The sequence below is a fragment of the Hemitrygon akajei genome, chromosome 8 (genome assembly GCF_048418815.1).
Source record: "Hemitrygon akajei chromosome 8, sHemAka1.3, whole genome shotgun sequence".
Classification (NCBI taxonomy): domain Eukaryota; kingdom Metazoa; phylum Chordata; class Chondrichthyes; order Myliobatiformes; family Dasyatidae; genus Hemitrygon; species Hemitrygon akajei.
In genome coordinates, this window is record NC_133131.1 from 117,863,626 (window position 1) to 117,879,086 (window position 15,461).

The window sequence follows — 15,461 nt, forward strand, 5'->3', positions numbered from 1 at the left end:
TGAGGAATTTAAAGGTTGTGTTCTGGATGTATTTAAATGAGAGGATGAATCAGTCCATCTCAGAAATTGCTAGGTTCGCAGATGAATATGCCCTAACCCACAAGACAAAGTTTTCCTCACCAAAAAGTTACCCGAGAGACCGTCAGAATGGTAGGGAAAGCCCGCCGGCTGAGGCGGAGATCCCGCTGGGAGCTAGCAGAAAAAGTGAGGGTAACAGGCAGGAAACCTGGAGATTTCCTGGTTTAACCTGTTTTAATTGTGGAAAGGTGGGTCATATTGCATCTAAATGCTTTGCTCCGAGAAAGGAGCCAGAGAGAGAGAGAGCAGCGATCCCTATCGGGCGTGCAGTGGTAATCAGAAAATCGGCAAGAGGGTCCCAGGGGAGCAGAGAGCGCGAGGGGTCGGAGATTTATCTGTCACCCGGAACCATGTCTGTGAGGAAGGGGGACCCGCCTATCCCGGTACGGATTTGGAGAGACACGGGGGCGGAGCTATCATTAATTAGCCGTAACGTATTACCATTCGGACCTCCGACGGGCGAGGTAGCCCTGAGAGGCATAGGAAACTGGACCGAGGTAGTGCCTTTGCATAGGGTCCTTCTAGATTGTGAGTTGGTGTCGGGACCAGTGGAACTGGGGGTCCTGCCGGAGTTGCCGGGGGAAGGTGTGGACGTCCTTCTGGGTAACGACCTAGTGGGTGGGAAGATTGGAGCAGCCGTGAAGCTGAAAACCCAGCCCGTGAGAGTTGAGGCCCCGCCCATAGAGTCCCCGAGCTATCCCGCATGCGCGGACACTCGCAGCCTGTCGAGAGCGGCAGCTGAGAAAGCGAGCAGTTTAAAATTGGCCCAGACGTCTTTACCGACCCTGTGCCACGAGGGTTTCGAGGGTGGTAAAACGAGGAATAGTAACGTAAAAGGGGGTAAGGGAGAGAAGGTAGATCCTTCTTTAGCGAAGAAAAAGGTCCTAGAGGTAGGAAATAAAGATGAGAAACAGATAAAGCTGTTAAAAAGTCCAGAGTTGGACCTGGATGAGTCTAAAGGTGTTCCCGATAATGAAATGAGGGCAGTCCTCGATGAAAAGGATGCCATTACCTTGAAGAAGTCTGCTGGATTGGCAGACGAGGTTGTTCCAGCCAAAGGGGTTGAGTTTACTTCGGAAGTGAGTTGCCCAGAGAGTAACTGGGAGGATCAGAGGAAGTTAGAATTTGAAAAGGGTATGGGTATTGAAAGCCTGGAAGAGGCCAATGCCCCGTTTGAGTGTGTCCAAGATGGGGAGGCCCGTGGTCCTAAACCTAGTCACGGAGCTCAGAAAAAGTCTGAGGTATTTGACTTGGCTGGACGAGACGGCCGTCCTTTTGGATCAGATAGACTTGGTTCGGGAAAGAAGGTGTCTGTGCTGAAGGGGGTATTCAGAGTTAAGGTGGAGTTTACGAATGGGGAGATAACTGTTGTTGTGGAGGAGAACGGTAAATCTGTAGTTCCCAAATCGAAGGGAAAAAAGTTAAAGTCTAGATTGATGCCTGCGCATCGATTACAGGTTGATTTGGAATGTAAAGGGGCCTCACACGCTATTGTTATTCAAGAAAGCGCTGTGAGGAAGCCGAAATTTAAATGCAGCCGGAGAAAAAGGTTCGAACTAAAACACGTCAGCCTGTATGGTCTTGACAAAAAGGTTAACTACCTGTGTAGCATTAAAGGATTGGGCGGAAATTCCCATGATGGACTAGGTTGGGGACATGGAGTTAAGAGAATAACCCTCGTGGAAAGGAAAGGCGGGAGAGTACCTCGCCAAATTACTCAAGTTTCCCAAGGGGGGACTCCCCGGGAAAGAGGCGATGGTCAATAGAAGTTGTCATTTTTAAACAGCGACGCCGGTTGTACAGGTTTGCGCCCAAAGCCTGTGAATAATAAAGACAATCCGTTTGGAGACCTGCCGGTGAAATAACACAACCGAAACGATTAGTATTTGTATAAACTTTTGTAGATGCACCTAAGCTAAGATCACACCTCCTTAGTTGTGTTGCTGAAGAAAATAAATAAAAATAGGTGGTTATTGAGCTGAAGTTTGATGCTACCAGACTTTAGTACGGTACGTGAGGTTAAGATATTAAAGAAAGGGGCACTGTAATTGTTACCTGTTTAGATACTGACTGGAATGTATAACGGTAGTACTCTGTGAAGAGCAAAGCTTGTGTAGTATGTTAGAGTCCAGGAAAAAATCCTGTACCAACTTGTTTTTAACCGCTAAAAAACTTTTAAGAGGGGAGGTGTTAATGACCTCAGCCCCCTCCTTTGTGAGAATCGCAAGAGAGAGAGAGAGAGAGAGCCTTACGGTTTGGAATGTGGGCTGGTCGCTCAACAAGACAAAAGCGTTGGACATAGCCATTGTCTTGGGAGACACCTTTGTGGAATAAGAAACTGGCCTACGTGCAGACCCTCAGGGCAATGTGAGATGGGTGATGGGGGAAAGATTGCCTCGCCCCCCCCCCCACCCTGATGGACATCTACAACCCTGCCAGTCCAGATAAAAGGTGGGCTGCCGAGGCGGGGCCGGAGACGCACCAAAGCGACGCACTAGACGGAGACCATCGCTCATTCCTCTCGTAATAACGGGAAGCTGCTCGGAAGCCACGTGTGATTCGGATCCCCTAGCTAGGGAATCGTGTGGCTAATAACCCCGAAAAGGATTTCGGACTGACAACGAGGAACTCCCGTTCTCGATCTCACGCTTTGAGTCCAGAAGGCTGGCAAGTTTATTTTCTCTCTCCAACCCGTGAACACGCAGCGGTCCCTCAAGCGGCAAAAAGCCTCCATGAACTGGCGAGACTTTTATATTTCAATTGGACAAATCGTTTAACCCCTAGACAACGATAGAGCTCATTTTTGATTGATTATTACTACACCTGTGCTTTAGATTGAGTTTTGACGATGTATAAGATCTGAATGTTTTGTAGTAACCATACGTTTGTGCCCCTTTATAAATAAAAACGTTTGAAAATAGTAGCACCAGGCTTCAGCGGACCTCTCTATCTTTGCTGGTAAGTCACCCGGTTACTGGGGAACGTAACACACTTTACTGGGAAATACACCAATTCTTATTAACAACCCAATAGCATTGATTTTATATAAACTGTGTATTGAGAGCTTTCATGCATTCTGTGTTGCATTTCTTTAAAAGGTGATCGATATTACGATGTATCTGCCAAAATCTCAGTTAGCACCTACTTTTATACATTTATTAAGTATAGGCATTACTGGAGAGGCCAGTGTGAATTGCACAGCTCTAATCCTGTAAGTATTGATTCAAATCATTAAGTGAAGATAATGATACAATGTTATTCAAATGGTTTTGTCAGAATTTTGATTCGGCAGCAATGAAAGTGGTCTTGAAATTCCTCCCTAGTCAGTAGCACTAAATCATTACATCAATGTATTGTCCAAAATTTATATTCATATGCACAAGTACATGCAGCACAGATGCAATGAAAGCTTGCAGCAACATCAGACACAAAGCTTCATATAAGTAGCATTCACAAGAAAAGCACAGAATAATCATTAAATTATACACAATTTATCAAGAAAAAACAAATTGAAAAGAAACAAAGTCCATTTTAGTGCAGAGTGTTCAGACAGGTCATGATGTTGCTAAACTGAATTGGTGATTAGCAATTTGCCTGTTGGTTCAAGAACTGAATGGTTGAAGGGAAGTTGTTGTTCTTGAATCTGGTGGGTAGGACTTCAGGTAACTCTTGCCCTATGGTAGCTGTGAAAAGATGGCATGTCCTGAAATCTTTGATAACAGATGTTGCCTTTTTGAAGCAGCACCTCCAATAGACATTACCACTAGTGGGAAGGGACATGCTCACGATGCCCACCATTCTCCACAGCTTCTTATATCCCTGTGCATTCAAAATGCTGCAGTAGGCCATGATGCAACCTGTCAAGATACTTCTCAACAGTATAATGTAAAGTATTTAAAAAGTCAAGGAAAATGAGAGAGGGGCACAAAAAAACATGGTTTAAACCCCATTATGATCATTTTGTTAAGCACTGAGATGGTCTTTTACATTCCAATGGTTATTTTGAAGTCATTGATCTTCTGACAGCTCAGTAGCATTTCTGTCTCAGTCTTAGTAAAGCCTGGCAGTTAATTTATAAATCAATCAGTGTACAAACCCAACGGCTACATTTCATTTGGGATACCATGCTTCACCAGAGAAGAGAGAAACAGGATTTCACCACAGCACCAATCTTTGTAATGAATACTTACTGTTGCAGTTCAGTTAACCAGCGCAATGATTTTGCAGCCAATCGCCCATCACTGAAGTAAGGAGTCTCTATTCCAAATGCACTTTCTTTGCTGATTCTTGACCAATTGTACTTTCTATCCACCTGTTCCCCTATGGAAATAGTTTAAATCAGTACAATATTGGAATTCCTGGCTTGATTTTGCTCAGCCAAATGTACCGGTATAAATTATTTATGGAGAAGAATTAAAAAGAAAGCAAAACAACTTTTCCATCCTTGTTGATAATAATCAAAACAAAGCTGCATGCTGAGCATTTTGATGTAGATTGATGATTTCAATTAAGTTCAAGGTCTACCTTTCACACCTTCAGACAGCAACCTGCTACTACATTGCTCACTAACCGTGCTAATATGCAATCTGTGACCACATAAAAATGGAATCAGTTTGGTCTCTGCATGGTTGCTAAATCAATCTTATATATTGCACACTTGAAGGAAATTCCAAATAACAATTGCTTGAAGACCCATAGATTCATAAATGCACAGAGCCATAGAACAGATATATAGTCCCCTTGCCCATCATGAAAATTACTCTCCTGGTTATTACCAAATCCAGATTGAGTCATTTATCAGACTCCAATCTTAATCCTTCATGTAGAAAACTACAATAGTTTACGTACTTGTGTATACAGTGGATTCTGGTTAATTAGGTCATTATTTAATTAGGGCAGCTGTTTACTTAGGACAACTCTTAAAGAACAAAAACCAAATTGAGAAAATAGCCAGGACATCCCTCATTTATTTGGGGCACTATGCCACTTAACTGGGGCAGGAGACTGTTGCTGATCAGTTTCTAACTAGCGTCAGTTGCGTGCACTTGCCTGGCCGTTAGATACTACATCATGTTTACAGTGATCAGTTTTTATATAGTGTCAGTTATATGTGTTTGTGCTCAAAAAGCAGAGATTGGTGTCACTGATGGTTGGCAAGAAATAAACAGTAAGATAATTCAGAACTGTTTTGCTCACCATGGTTTCAAGCATTCAGGCTTGGAGATGCTAGAAACAACCGGGAGTGAAAATGAAATGATTTCACTACATCAACAAATCAGGATTTATGAAGAATTTTAAGATATTAAAAATGATCACGAATGTTACAATGAAAATGAAGATTTGGAGGATGCAATCGACAGAAGCATTGTATGAAGGTAGTCCATTATCAACACTGAGTGTCTGCTGATCTTGTTCATTTACAGTCAGTCAAAAGAACACAGCAGATGAAATCTGTCATTGTAACATTAGGAACTAATAGACAGTTTTGTAATATTGTGGAGGTATTGGTAGTGTTCTAATTCAGTCATATTTCATTTGAATACATAAATTCTTACTCAGTTAAGTGGTAGTTTGTCTTTTTTATACTTTTAACTATTTCCATGAAAACTTGGCTAATTGGGTCAGCCACTTAATTAGGCCAAAATGCACTGGACTTGATGTGCCCTAATTAACTGGTTTCCACTGTATTTGTCAGAGATGATATTGTTGACCTGCAACATTGCAAATAAATGATGTGTCTTTACCAACATTGTAATCATTATGTGTAACAATATATAGTGGATGTCCTCTTTGTGATTCTTCATTAACTTGTTGTCGAGTCTTCGGTGGGTTTACAAGCTCTCTCGCAGTGGTATCTGAAATAAAATTTTCAATATTGATTTGTGGCCAAAACTACAGTTAATCGGTAAATGAAACATATTTAAACTACGCATTATTTTGCAGCTATAAAATTCTGTGTTCATTTTCACTGCTGCCAAAGTCAAAATATTATGTCAGAAGGTAGTGGGCTAAACCTACATCAAAATAGACTCTTGCTTCCATACATTATGAGAAATTCAACAATAATTTTGAACATTCTGCATTTCAATAACATAATATTTTAATGAGTCATTTGTGCATATCAGATAGTTTGTTAAATTTGTTCTAGTTAAGAATGGTAGAACACATATATCCAAGGTATGCGGCCATCAATTTGACATTTCCTGTTCACATTGGTTAACAAATGGATGTTAAATTAATATTATTTCCTATCCTGTGGCATACAGCTCAGCAGTTATCATTCTGCTGGTGTTCATTCACCATTGCACGTCTGTAATGTTGTCAAATACTATTATACAAAATTAATTTGTGCACCCTTTAATAAATTCTCTCTAATGTATTCTCATTTTTCTTTGCTCACTTTCTCCATCTTATCTGAAAGACAACTACAGGTGTGATCATAGTCATTTACTCAGTGCCCCATTACAGAATTATACACCCGTAACTTCCCTAACCCCTATAAAATCAATCCCAGGTGACCAACAGCCCTATCCATATCAGACTGTAGCCCAAAGGCATCCTGGCCCTCCACCACCCAGTCCAATCCTCAAAATCTTGGTCAAAACACAAACCTCTCCATCACTACCCAAGCCCCTCTCAACCACCTCTCTCTAGGTCCCAAGACTGATCATTTCTATTCTGGCACCATGACAGTAGTATGTTGTCATGGGGGAAATGTGAAAAAGGTGTAGACCAACCCAGCCCCATAACCCCGCTGTGCTAGTTCATGAAACCTTAAATAAAAATACTTTTAAGTCACTAAACAGAGACATCGGTACTAAGCCTTTAAGGAGGTATTGGATGACATGCTGCCAGGGGCGGGTATAGTTTTGTTAAGTGGTTCTTATTAATAAGAGATTGAATAAGGCACAGCAGAGAGAGTCAAGATGTGCTTTATTTGAGGCTAATGATATCCTGCCAACTGAAGATAGCCAAGAGCTGCTGGCTTGGCTATGTAGATACATTCAAGACAGGAGAAATGGGAGCATTTCTCAAGCAAACCTCCAGATTCTCAAGCAAACCTGCCACAATCTCTCCCCCATGATCAGTTAACCCACCACACCAAAAAGGAAAATTGGCAAATTTGTCAAGTTTCCACTGTTTACTCATAAGCTCCCCTTGCCCATCTCAGATCCAAGCCCACCATCCCTTTGGTCTGGTCCATTGTCTTTATTGCTGAGCAATGAACATGGCAGTGTCTAGCTGCTGAAAAGCAGCACAGGAATGCCACTACCAGTCAAACAATTATCCGGTCATTGCCAATTTCCAACTGACAGTAAATAGAATGAAGGACACATTTCCTTCAGAAAATTTATGCTGCAGGAGTCCACTTGGCCAATCATGTCCATTGTAATCTAATCTCTCCTCCCAGCACCAGACTGTTTGCCCTGTAGGTCACAACTCTTCAAGTACATATCTGAGTACTTCTAAAGGTGAGAGTCCTTCCAGGTGAGGCGACACTTCACCTGTGAGTCAGCTGGTGTGGTATACTCCATCCAGTGCTCCCCGTGTGGCCTTTTATATATTGGTTAGACCCGATGCGGACTGGGAGACCGTTTCGCTGAACACCTACGCTCGGTCCGCCAGAGAAAGCAGGATCTCCCAGTGGCCACACATTTTAATTCCACGTCCCATTCCCATTCTGATATGTCTATCCATGGCCTCCTCTACTGTCAAAATGAATCCAAACTCAGGTTGGAGGAACAACACCTTATATACCAGCTGGGTAGCCTCCAACCTGATGGCATGAACACTGACTTCTCTAACTTCTGTTAATGCCCCTCCTCCCCTTCTTACCCCATCCCTGACACATTTAGTTGTTTGCCTGTTCTCCATCTCCCTCTGGTGTTCCTCTCCCCTTTCTTTCTCCCGAGGCCTCCCGTCCCATGATCCTTTCCCTTCTCCAGCTCTGTATCACTTTCGCCAATCACCCTTTCCAGCTCTTAGCTTCATCCCACGCCCCAAGGTCTTCTCCTATCATTTTGCATTTCCCCCTCCCCCCACTACTTTCAAATCTCTTAGTATCTCTCCTTTCGGTTAGTCCTGACGAAGGGTCTCGGCCCGAAACGTCAACAGTGCTTCTCCTTATAGATGCTGCCTGGCCTGCTGTGTTCCACCAGCATTTTGTGTGTCGTTTGAATATCCAGCATCTGCAGATTTCCTCGTGTTTGCACTTCTAAAGGTGATGAAGGTTTCTGTCACTACCAATTTTTCATGAGAGAGTGTCTTTCTTGGTGCATGATTTTCTTCCTCATCTCCCCACTAATTCTACAATCACTTGTTTTAAATCTATGCCCCTGGTTTTTAATTTCTCTGCCTGGAGGAGCAAGTCTGAGTGGGTTGATCCATCTCAGCGCTTACCTACTCTACTCCTTATTTCAGTCTCTCTCTGCTCTCCTCTGATCCAAATGGAAAAAACTGTTAAATTCTGTCACCATCTTAAATCTCGTTCATAACTTGTCCAATGCAATTGCACCCTTCCTGTAATGTGTTGACCAGAACTATACTTAGTACTCAATCTGAGACCTACACACTGTGTCTAAAGGACAGGAAGGTAGGCAGAGGAGGTGGTGTGGCTCGGTTGGCAAAAATGAAAACAAATCATTAGAAAGACATGACAAAGGATTGGAAAGTGTTGAATCGTTGTGGGTAGAGGCTAAGGAACTGCAAGGGTAAAAAGACCCTGATGGAAGTTAAATGCGGACCACCAAACAGTGGTAAAGATGTGGCCTAAAAATGACTGCAGGAGATAGAAAGTGTATGTCAAAACGGCAATGTTACAATAGTCATTGGAGATTTCAGATGCAGGTAGATTGGGAAATTCAAGTTGGTGTTGGATCCCAAGAAGAGGAATTTGCAGAATGCCTACAAGATGGCTTTTTCGAGCCATGGGTTGAGCACACTATGGAATCATGTATTCTGCATTGGGTGTTGTGCAATGAACCAGAATTGATTAGATGGCTCAAGATAAAGGAACCCTTAGAGGCAGAATGACACAACCGTGGCTGACAAAAAGTCAACAGTAACATAAAAGCCAAAAAGAGGGCCTACAATAGAGTGGTCAAGTTTTCAAGGGATACGAAGATAGGTGGAGGTGCAGGTAGTTTTGAGGAAATGGAGGGGCTACAGTTTAGGAGAATGGACAAAGCAGTGGCAAGGAGTATATGGTCATGCATTTGGTAAATAATAGCATCGATTATCTGAGGTGCAAAGGGACATGAGAGTCCTCATGCAGGATTCCTTAAAGGTTAAATTGCAAGTTGAGTTTGTGGTGAAGAAGGCAAATGTGATGTTAACATTCATTTTGAGAGGACTAGAATATAAAAGCAAGTATGTAACGTTGAGGCTTTGTAAAACACTGGTTGGGCCTCACTTGAAATATTGTGAGCAGTTTTGAGTCTCTATCTATGAAAGGATATGCTGACATTGGAAAGAGTTCAAAGAGTTCAATTGGATTGAGGCTGAGAGGGAAAATGGGCCAGCCGTGATGAAATGTGGAACAGACTCAATGGGCCAAACAGCCTAATTCTGATCCTATATCTTATGGTCTTATGATCTAACTAATGGAACTCTAGCAAAACCACAATGCTATCTATATTCTGTGACTCAGCCATCAAAGGAAAACACTCGTATGCCTAATTACCCATCTTATTGACCTGTCTCATTAAGGACCAATGAATATGTAGTCCAAAATCCCTCTGTTCCTCCACATTACTTAAATACAGTCACCACCTTGCAGTTAACCACTTAGTTTCCCACTTCGTCCTTTTATAACCCATTAGGCATGTAGCTAGAAAGGATTCAAAAATTGCAGCTACTTCAAATGATCATGAAAGGATCGCAGATTAGTTACTGGGTGACTTCTTTCAACCCACTGCTGCAATAGTATGTGACCTTGTAAGACTCCTACATTTCATAAAAATGTAATAACTCTACCGAGTCTATCATTAATGATGAATATGAACAGTGTGACAATGGTGTTAATAGTGGTTTACCAGTCATTTGAAGGAAGACTCTCCTTTCTTGCCCAAATGTGTTTCTAACTCTCAACCACCCACTAACTGCCTCATTTCAAGGACAATTAGGGCTGAAATACAAGTGCAAGCTTTAGTAGCAATACATGCATCTCCAAAAAAAAAACCATGGTACAAGAATCTGCTTCCTAAATGGCATGTGTTATTAAGGCTCCCTTATGCAACTGACTATACAGAGAACTAAGAAGAGCAGGAGTGATTGCTAAAAACACAATTATTTGTTTGATGGAAAGCAGCACATTCAGTAAGAGCATAAGAAATATGGTTACTCAGTCTCTCTGCTATTGAATATGATACAGGCTGATCTGATCTCGGTCTGAGCATTTTATTGCCTAAGCCCATTATACTCAATCTCTCGATCTACTGTGTCATCAAGAAGAAATATTTGTACCCATCTCAAAAAGAATGGATGTCTGAACTTCACAAAAATATCATAAATGAAATATGCCTAAAACAGAGCAAGAAATGCAATATATTTGTATGTTATTGTCACCTGCCAGGCTGTTGTTGGAAATAAATGCAATAAATCTCACTGTTCACTACAATTGAAGTCTTTGAACCTCTCCATACAAACAGAAACAAATTTATCTAATTACTCCATTTACACACCTGTGAATCGTGTAAAGAAAAAGTCTTTTCTCAAGTAATAGGTCTGACAAGTAGTAGATCCACAAAGAATTTCTAGACCATGTACACCATTCATCCAAACAGAGGAAACCCGTAGGACAAAAACATGCTTTTCATCTTGTACATGAATCAATTAATCTAAAATATTATTCAATTAATCACACTCTTCTGCTCTTCCCAAAGCACCTCAATTGTTTTTCACTTCAGAATCAGAATCAGGTTCATTATCACGGGCATATGTCATGAAATTTGTTAACTTAGCAGCAGCAGTTCAATTCAATACCTAATATAGAGGAAGAAGAAAATAATAATAATAATAATAATAAAAAATAAATCACAGTAAATGTATATTGAATAGATTAAAAATAGTGCAAAACCAGAAATTATATTACAAAAGTGAGGTAGTGTTCATGGGTTCAATGTCCATTTAGGAATCGGATGACAGAGGGGAAGAAGCTGTTCCTGAATCGCTGAGTGTGTGCCCTCAGGCTTCTGTACCTCCTACCTGATGGTAACAGTGAGAAAAGGGCATGCCCTGGGTGCTGGAGGTCCTTAATAATGGACGCTGCCTTTCTGAGACACCCCTCCTTGAAGATGTCCTGTGTACTGTGTAGGCTAGTACCCAAGATGGAGCCAACTAAATTTATGACCCTCTGCAGCTTCTTTCAGTTCTGTGCAGTAGCCCCCCCCCGCCACCCATACAAGACAGTGATACAGCCTGTCAGAATGCTCTCCACGGTACATCTATAGAAGTTTTTGAGTGTTTTTGTTAACATACCAAACCTCTTCAAACTCCTAATGAAGTACAGTCGCTGTCTTGCCTTCTTTAGAGCTGCATCAATATGTTGGGACAAGTTTAGGTCCTCAGAGATCTTGACACCCAGGAACTTGAAACTGCTCACTCTCTCCACTTCTGATCTCTCTATGAGGATCGGTATGTGTTCCTTCGTCTTACCCTTCCTGAAATCCACAATCAGCTCTTTCATCTTACTGATGAGTGCAAAGTTTTTGCTGCGACACCATACCACTAGTTGGCATATCTTGCTCCTGTATGCCCTCTCTTCACCAAGTGAGATTCTACCAACAATGGTTGTATCATCAGCAAATTTACAGATGATATTTGAGCTATGCCTAGCTACACAGTCATGGGTATATAGAGAGAAGAGCAGTGGGCTAAGCACACACCCCCGAGGTGCACCAGTGTTGATTGTCAACAAGGAGGAGATATTATCGCCAATCCTCACAGATTGTGGTCTTCCAATTAGGAGGTCGAGGATCCAATTGCAGAGGGAAGTACAGAGGCCCAGGTTCTGTAACTTATCAATCGGGATTGTGGGAATGATTAGGTTAAATGGTGAACTATAGTCGATGAAGAGCATCCTGATATGGGTGTTTTTTATAGTCCAGGTGGTTAAAGGCCGAGTGAAGAGCCATTGAGATTGCGTCTGTCATTGACCTATTGTGGCGATAGGCAAATTACATTGGGTCCAGGTCCTTGCTAAGGCAGGAGTTCAGTCTAGTCATGACCAACCTCTCAAAGCATTTCATCACTGTAGATGTGAGTGCTACTGGGCAATAGTCATTAAGGCAGCTCATGTTATTCTTCTTAGGCACTGGTATAATTGTTGCCTTTTTGAAGCAAGTTGGAACTACCGCCCATAGCAGTGAGAGGATGAAAATGTCCTTGAATACTCCTCTAGTTGGTTGGCACAAGTTTTCAGGGCCTCACCAGGTACTCCATCGGGGGCTTCAGCCTTGCGAGGGTTCACCCTTTGTAAAGCCTAACATCGGCCTCCTAGACAGAGATCACAGGGTCACCAGATGCAGCGGTACTTATCTGATTCTGAATCTGAGTTCTGAAAGATTATATTGAATCTGCTTCTAGTATCTGCTCTCAATGGATTCAGGATCATGAAAATTACATAACAGGTTGTGATTTCTCTCATTTTGTCTCCTGGTTTTCCACAGAATTCTAGTGATTTTTTTCTTGATATCAAGTCCAGAGCCTTGCCAATCTTCCTCAAATCTGGTCATTCATATTGACACAATACCTAGCTGCATCCCATTTGGGATCTACAGGTTAGCATTGCATGCTTGATTTTGTATTCAATACCTCCAATTAAAAAAGCAATGGATAATGTATGCCTTTTTAACAACATACAGTACATGAAAGTTATGGTTCTGTTCTCATAACTCTTTTAAAATTGCATCCTTACCCTTTACCTCAGATATTTATCGAAACATAAAATATTTCAGTTTGTCTATTATTATAGTCATTTAAAACAAACTTGTCTGTTTATTAGCACCTTTAGTTACTCTTTTCCCAAATGTGGTATTATATATATCTAGTCCTTTGGGTAGTCCTGGTGCTTGATCATGAGACTTTCCCAGTGGTGCTCGTTGATGGCTTGGATAAGCTGCAGCAATTTTCTCTGAGAATATGTGCTGAACCCGTGTCTTCATTGGAGGATTTATCAAAGAAGCAACCTAAATGACAAAGTAAACTAAAGTTACAGCATGGTTATTTTTGACAATCACATAATTGTTGATTTATTTTCTAGTAGTGGTTAAATCCCTGCACTTCTTCATTCTTAGAGGTCCATTTTTCCATCTACTGCTCGACTTCACTGCCACCAAAATTGTTGGTGGGACTACAGTTAAAGATTAGAGTCCACATGAGGACTTGAAAACAATTAATATTGACACCCCAAAGAGGTAATGAAGAAATATTGCACTGGCAAAATTATGGTTATAAAACTGGAGTCATACTTACTTGATTTGGCGGAGAGCAGAATTTCCATAGTATTATTTAATAAAGACAATGGAGCTCTCCAGATGTATTACTTGCTCATCTTCCCCTGATATTATCAGTAAAAATAAGCAGAGTAGTTGTCCTTCAAACATCTGTTGCAAATGCTCCAGTGAAAAATTACACTGACTGCCATTTTTAGCTGTATAGTTGTCACTGCAGCCTAGTGACAATTAATTGAGCATTTTTGAATAATATTCCACAATTCAAGATCATGTCTAAGAAGTCCCCATTTATCAGACAGTATAAAGGATCATATAATCATTTTACCTATTTTTACCCAAACTTTCCAGATCTTTAGATGGGTGAAACGCTAAAAGAATCAAGTTTGTTTATTGAAGCATGCAAACAAAATTCAAACCATGAACTGACATTTTGCTTAATTTTTAACATAAGATAAATTTGAAGAAAATCTAGTTTTATTGCAGTAATTTACATTTATGATATTTTGTGCTTCAAGTAAGAGGTTGCAGGGTTCCAATGTGTGAATCATTTATACAGTATGGATCAAATTTTATAACAAAATCTGAATGTCTTATATTGAATGTAATTATTGATCTGTGCTTGATGCCAGGTTGTTCAGGATTTCAGAAGAACAACCCAGCAAGAGTGCGCATGGGACCACTCAGATGTGTTTAACCAGTCATTGTGATACAGACTGAGCCAATTTTGGTCTTAGGACCACCATCCTGCTTATTCTTCCTAACCCATTATTTCCCCGGAGAGCCAAATTTTCTGTCTCTGCTTTGAATGCATTTGTTGATTTGTATGTATAGCTCTCTTGGGAAGAAAATGCCAAAGATTTACAATCCTTGGATAAAATATTCTTCTTCATCACCATCATTAATTGGTGACCTGCTTTTTCTGAAACCATGCACCTAGTTCTGGATTCTGCAAGGTGAAACATTCTCTCAGCATATGTATAAGAATATTGAAGCCCCAAATTTGGTGTCAACTGTTAACTCCTGATATAACTCCAATGCTGGACTTCAGTACCAGGGTTCAACATTGAGCAATACTAATTTCAACAATATTCTCCAACACTAATTAGCGGTGGACCAATCGATTTGAAGGGAGGGAGAGCTTCATACAAGTCAGGGGAAAAGTTTACAAAAGGAGTGTTTTGCAGGGCTCAACACATTAGCGGTGAACCAATCAGTTCAAAGAGAGAAAGAGTTTTGCACAGGTCAGGGAGCAGAGTATAAAAAAGGATCGTCTCACGGGGCTTGGAGCATTAGAATAGTGGGTACGACCACAAGGCCAGTTTTCTGTTCTGGGTCAGATGTGAGATGTCCAGGAGACCTCCAACCTCCCTGATGGCCACATCTGCACCAGGTGCATCGAGCTGCAGCTCTTTGGAGACCGTGTTAGGGAACTGGAACTGCAGCTCGATGACCTTTGGCTTGTTAGGGAGAGTGAAGCAGTGATAGACAGGAGCTACAGGAAGGTAGCCACCCTGGGGTTACAGGAGGCAGGTAAGTGAGTGACCATCAGGAGAGGGAAGGGAGGGCATCAGGTGGTGGCTGTCCTCCTTAACAATAAGTTCTCCATTTGGAGTGCTGATGGGGGGGGGGGGGAACAACCTACCTGGGAGAAACAACAGTGGCACTGACTCTGTCCCTGTGGCTCAGAAGGGTACGGAACAGAAGAGGAAGGCCGCTGTAATAGGGGACTACAGTTAGGGGGACAGATAGGTGATTCTGTGGACAGGAAAAAGAAACATGGATGGTTGTTTGCCTCCCAGGTGCCAGGGTTCGTGATGCATCTAAGCGCATCCATGATATCCTGAAATGGGAGGGTGAGCAACGAGTGGTAAATGTTGGTACCAATGACATAGGTAGAAAAAGAGTGCAGGTCCTGAAAATAGACTACAG

At 41.6% G+C, this 15,461-nt stretch overlaps 1 protein-coding gene across 3 annotated transcripts in view; it reads right to left on the reverse strand.

The window, feature by feature from the left end:
* The window catches only part of efhb (EF-hand domain family, member B), a 93,965-nt gene that overhangs the window by 35,532 nt on the left and 42,972 nt on the right, over window positions 1-15,461 (reverse strand). For 2 of the 3 annotated variants that reach the window (XM_073054441.1, XM_073054440.1), the window contains 3 exons: window positions 13,085-13,265; window positions 5,823-5,933; window positions 4,269-4,398 (listed from right to left, as the gene is read on the reverse strand). In XM_073054441.1, the coding sequence (XP_072910542.1) occupies window positions 4,269-4,398; window positions 5,823-5,933; window positions 13,085-13,241 (398 nt within the window). In that variant the 5' untranslated portion in view covers window positions 13,242-13,265. Of the gene's footprint in view, window positions 1-4,268; window positions 4,399-5,822; window positions 5,934-11,556; window positions 12,893-13,084; window positions 13,266-15,461 lie in introns of those variants that run through there. The other variant, XM_073054439.1, reaches the window with a different exon arrangement.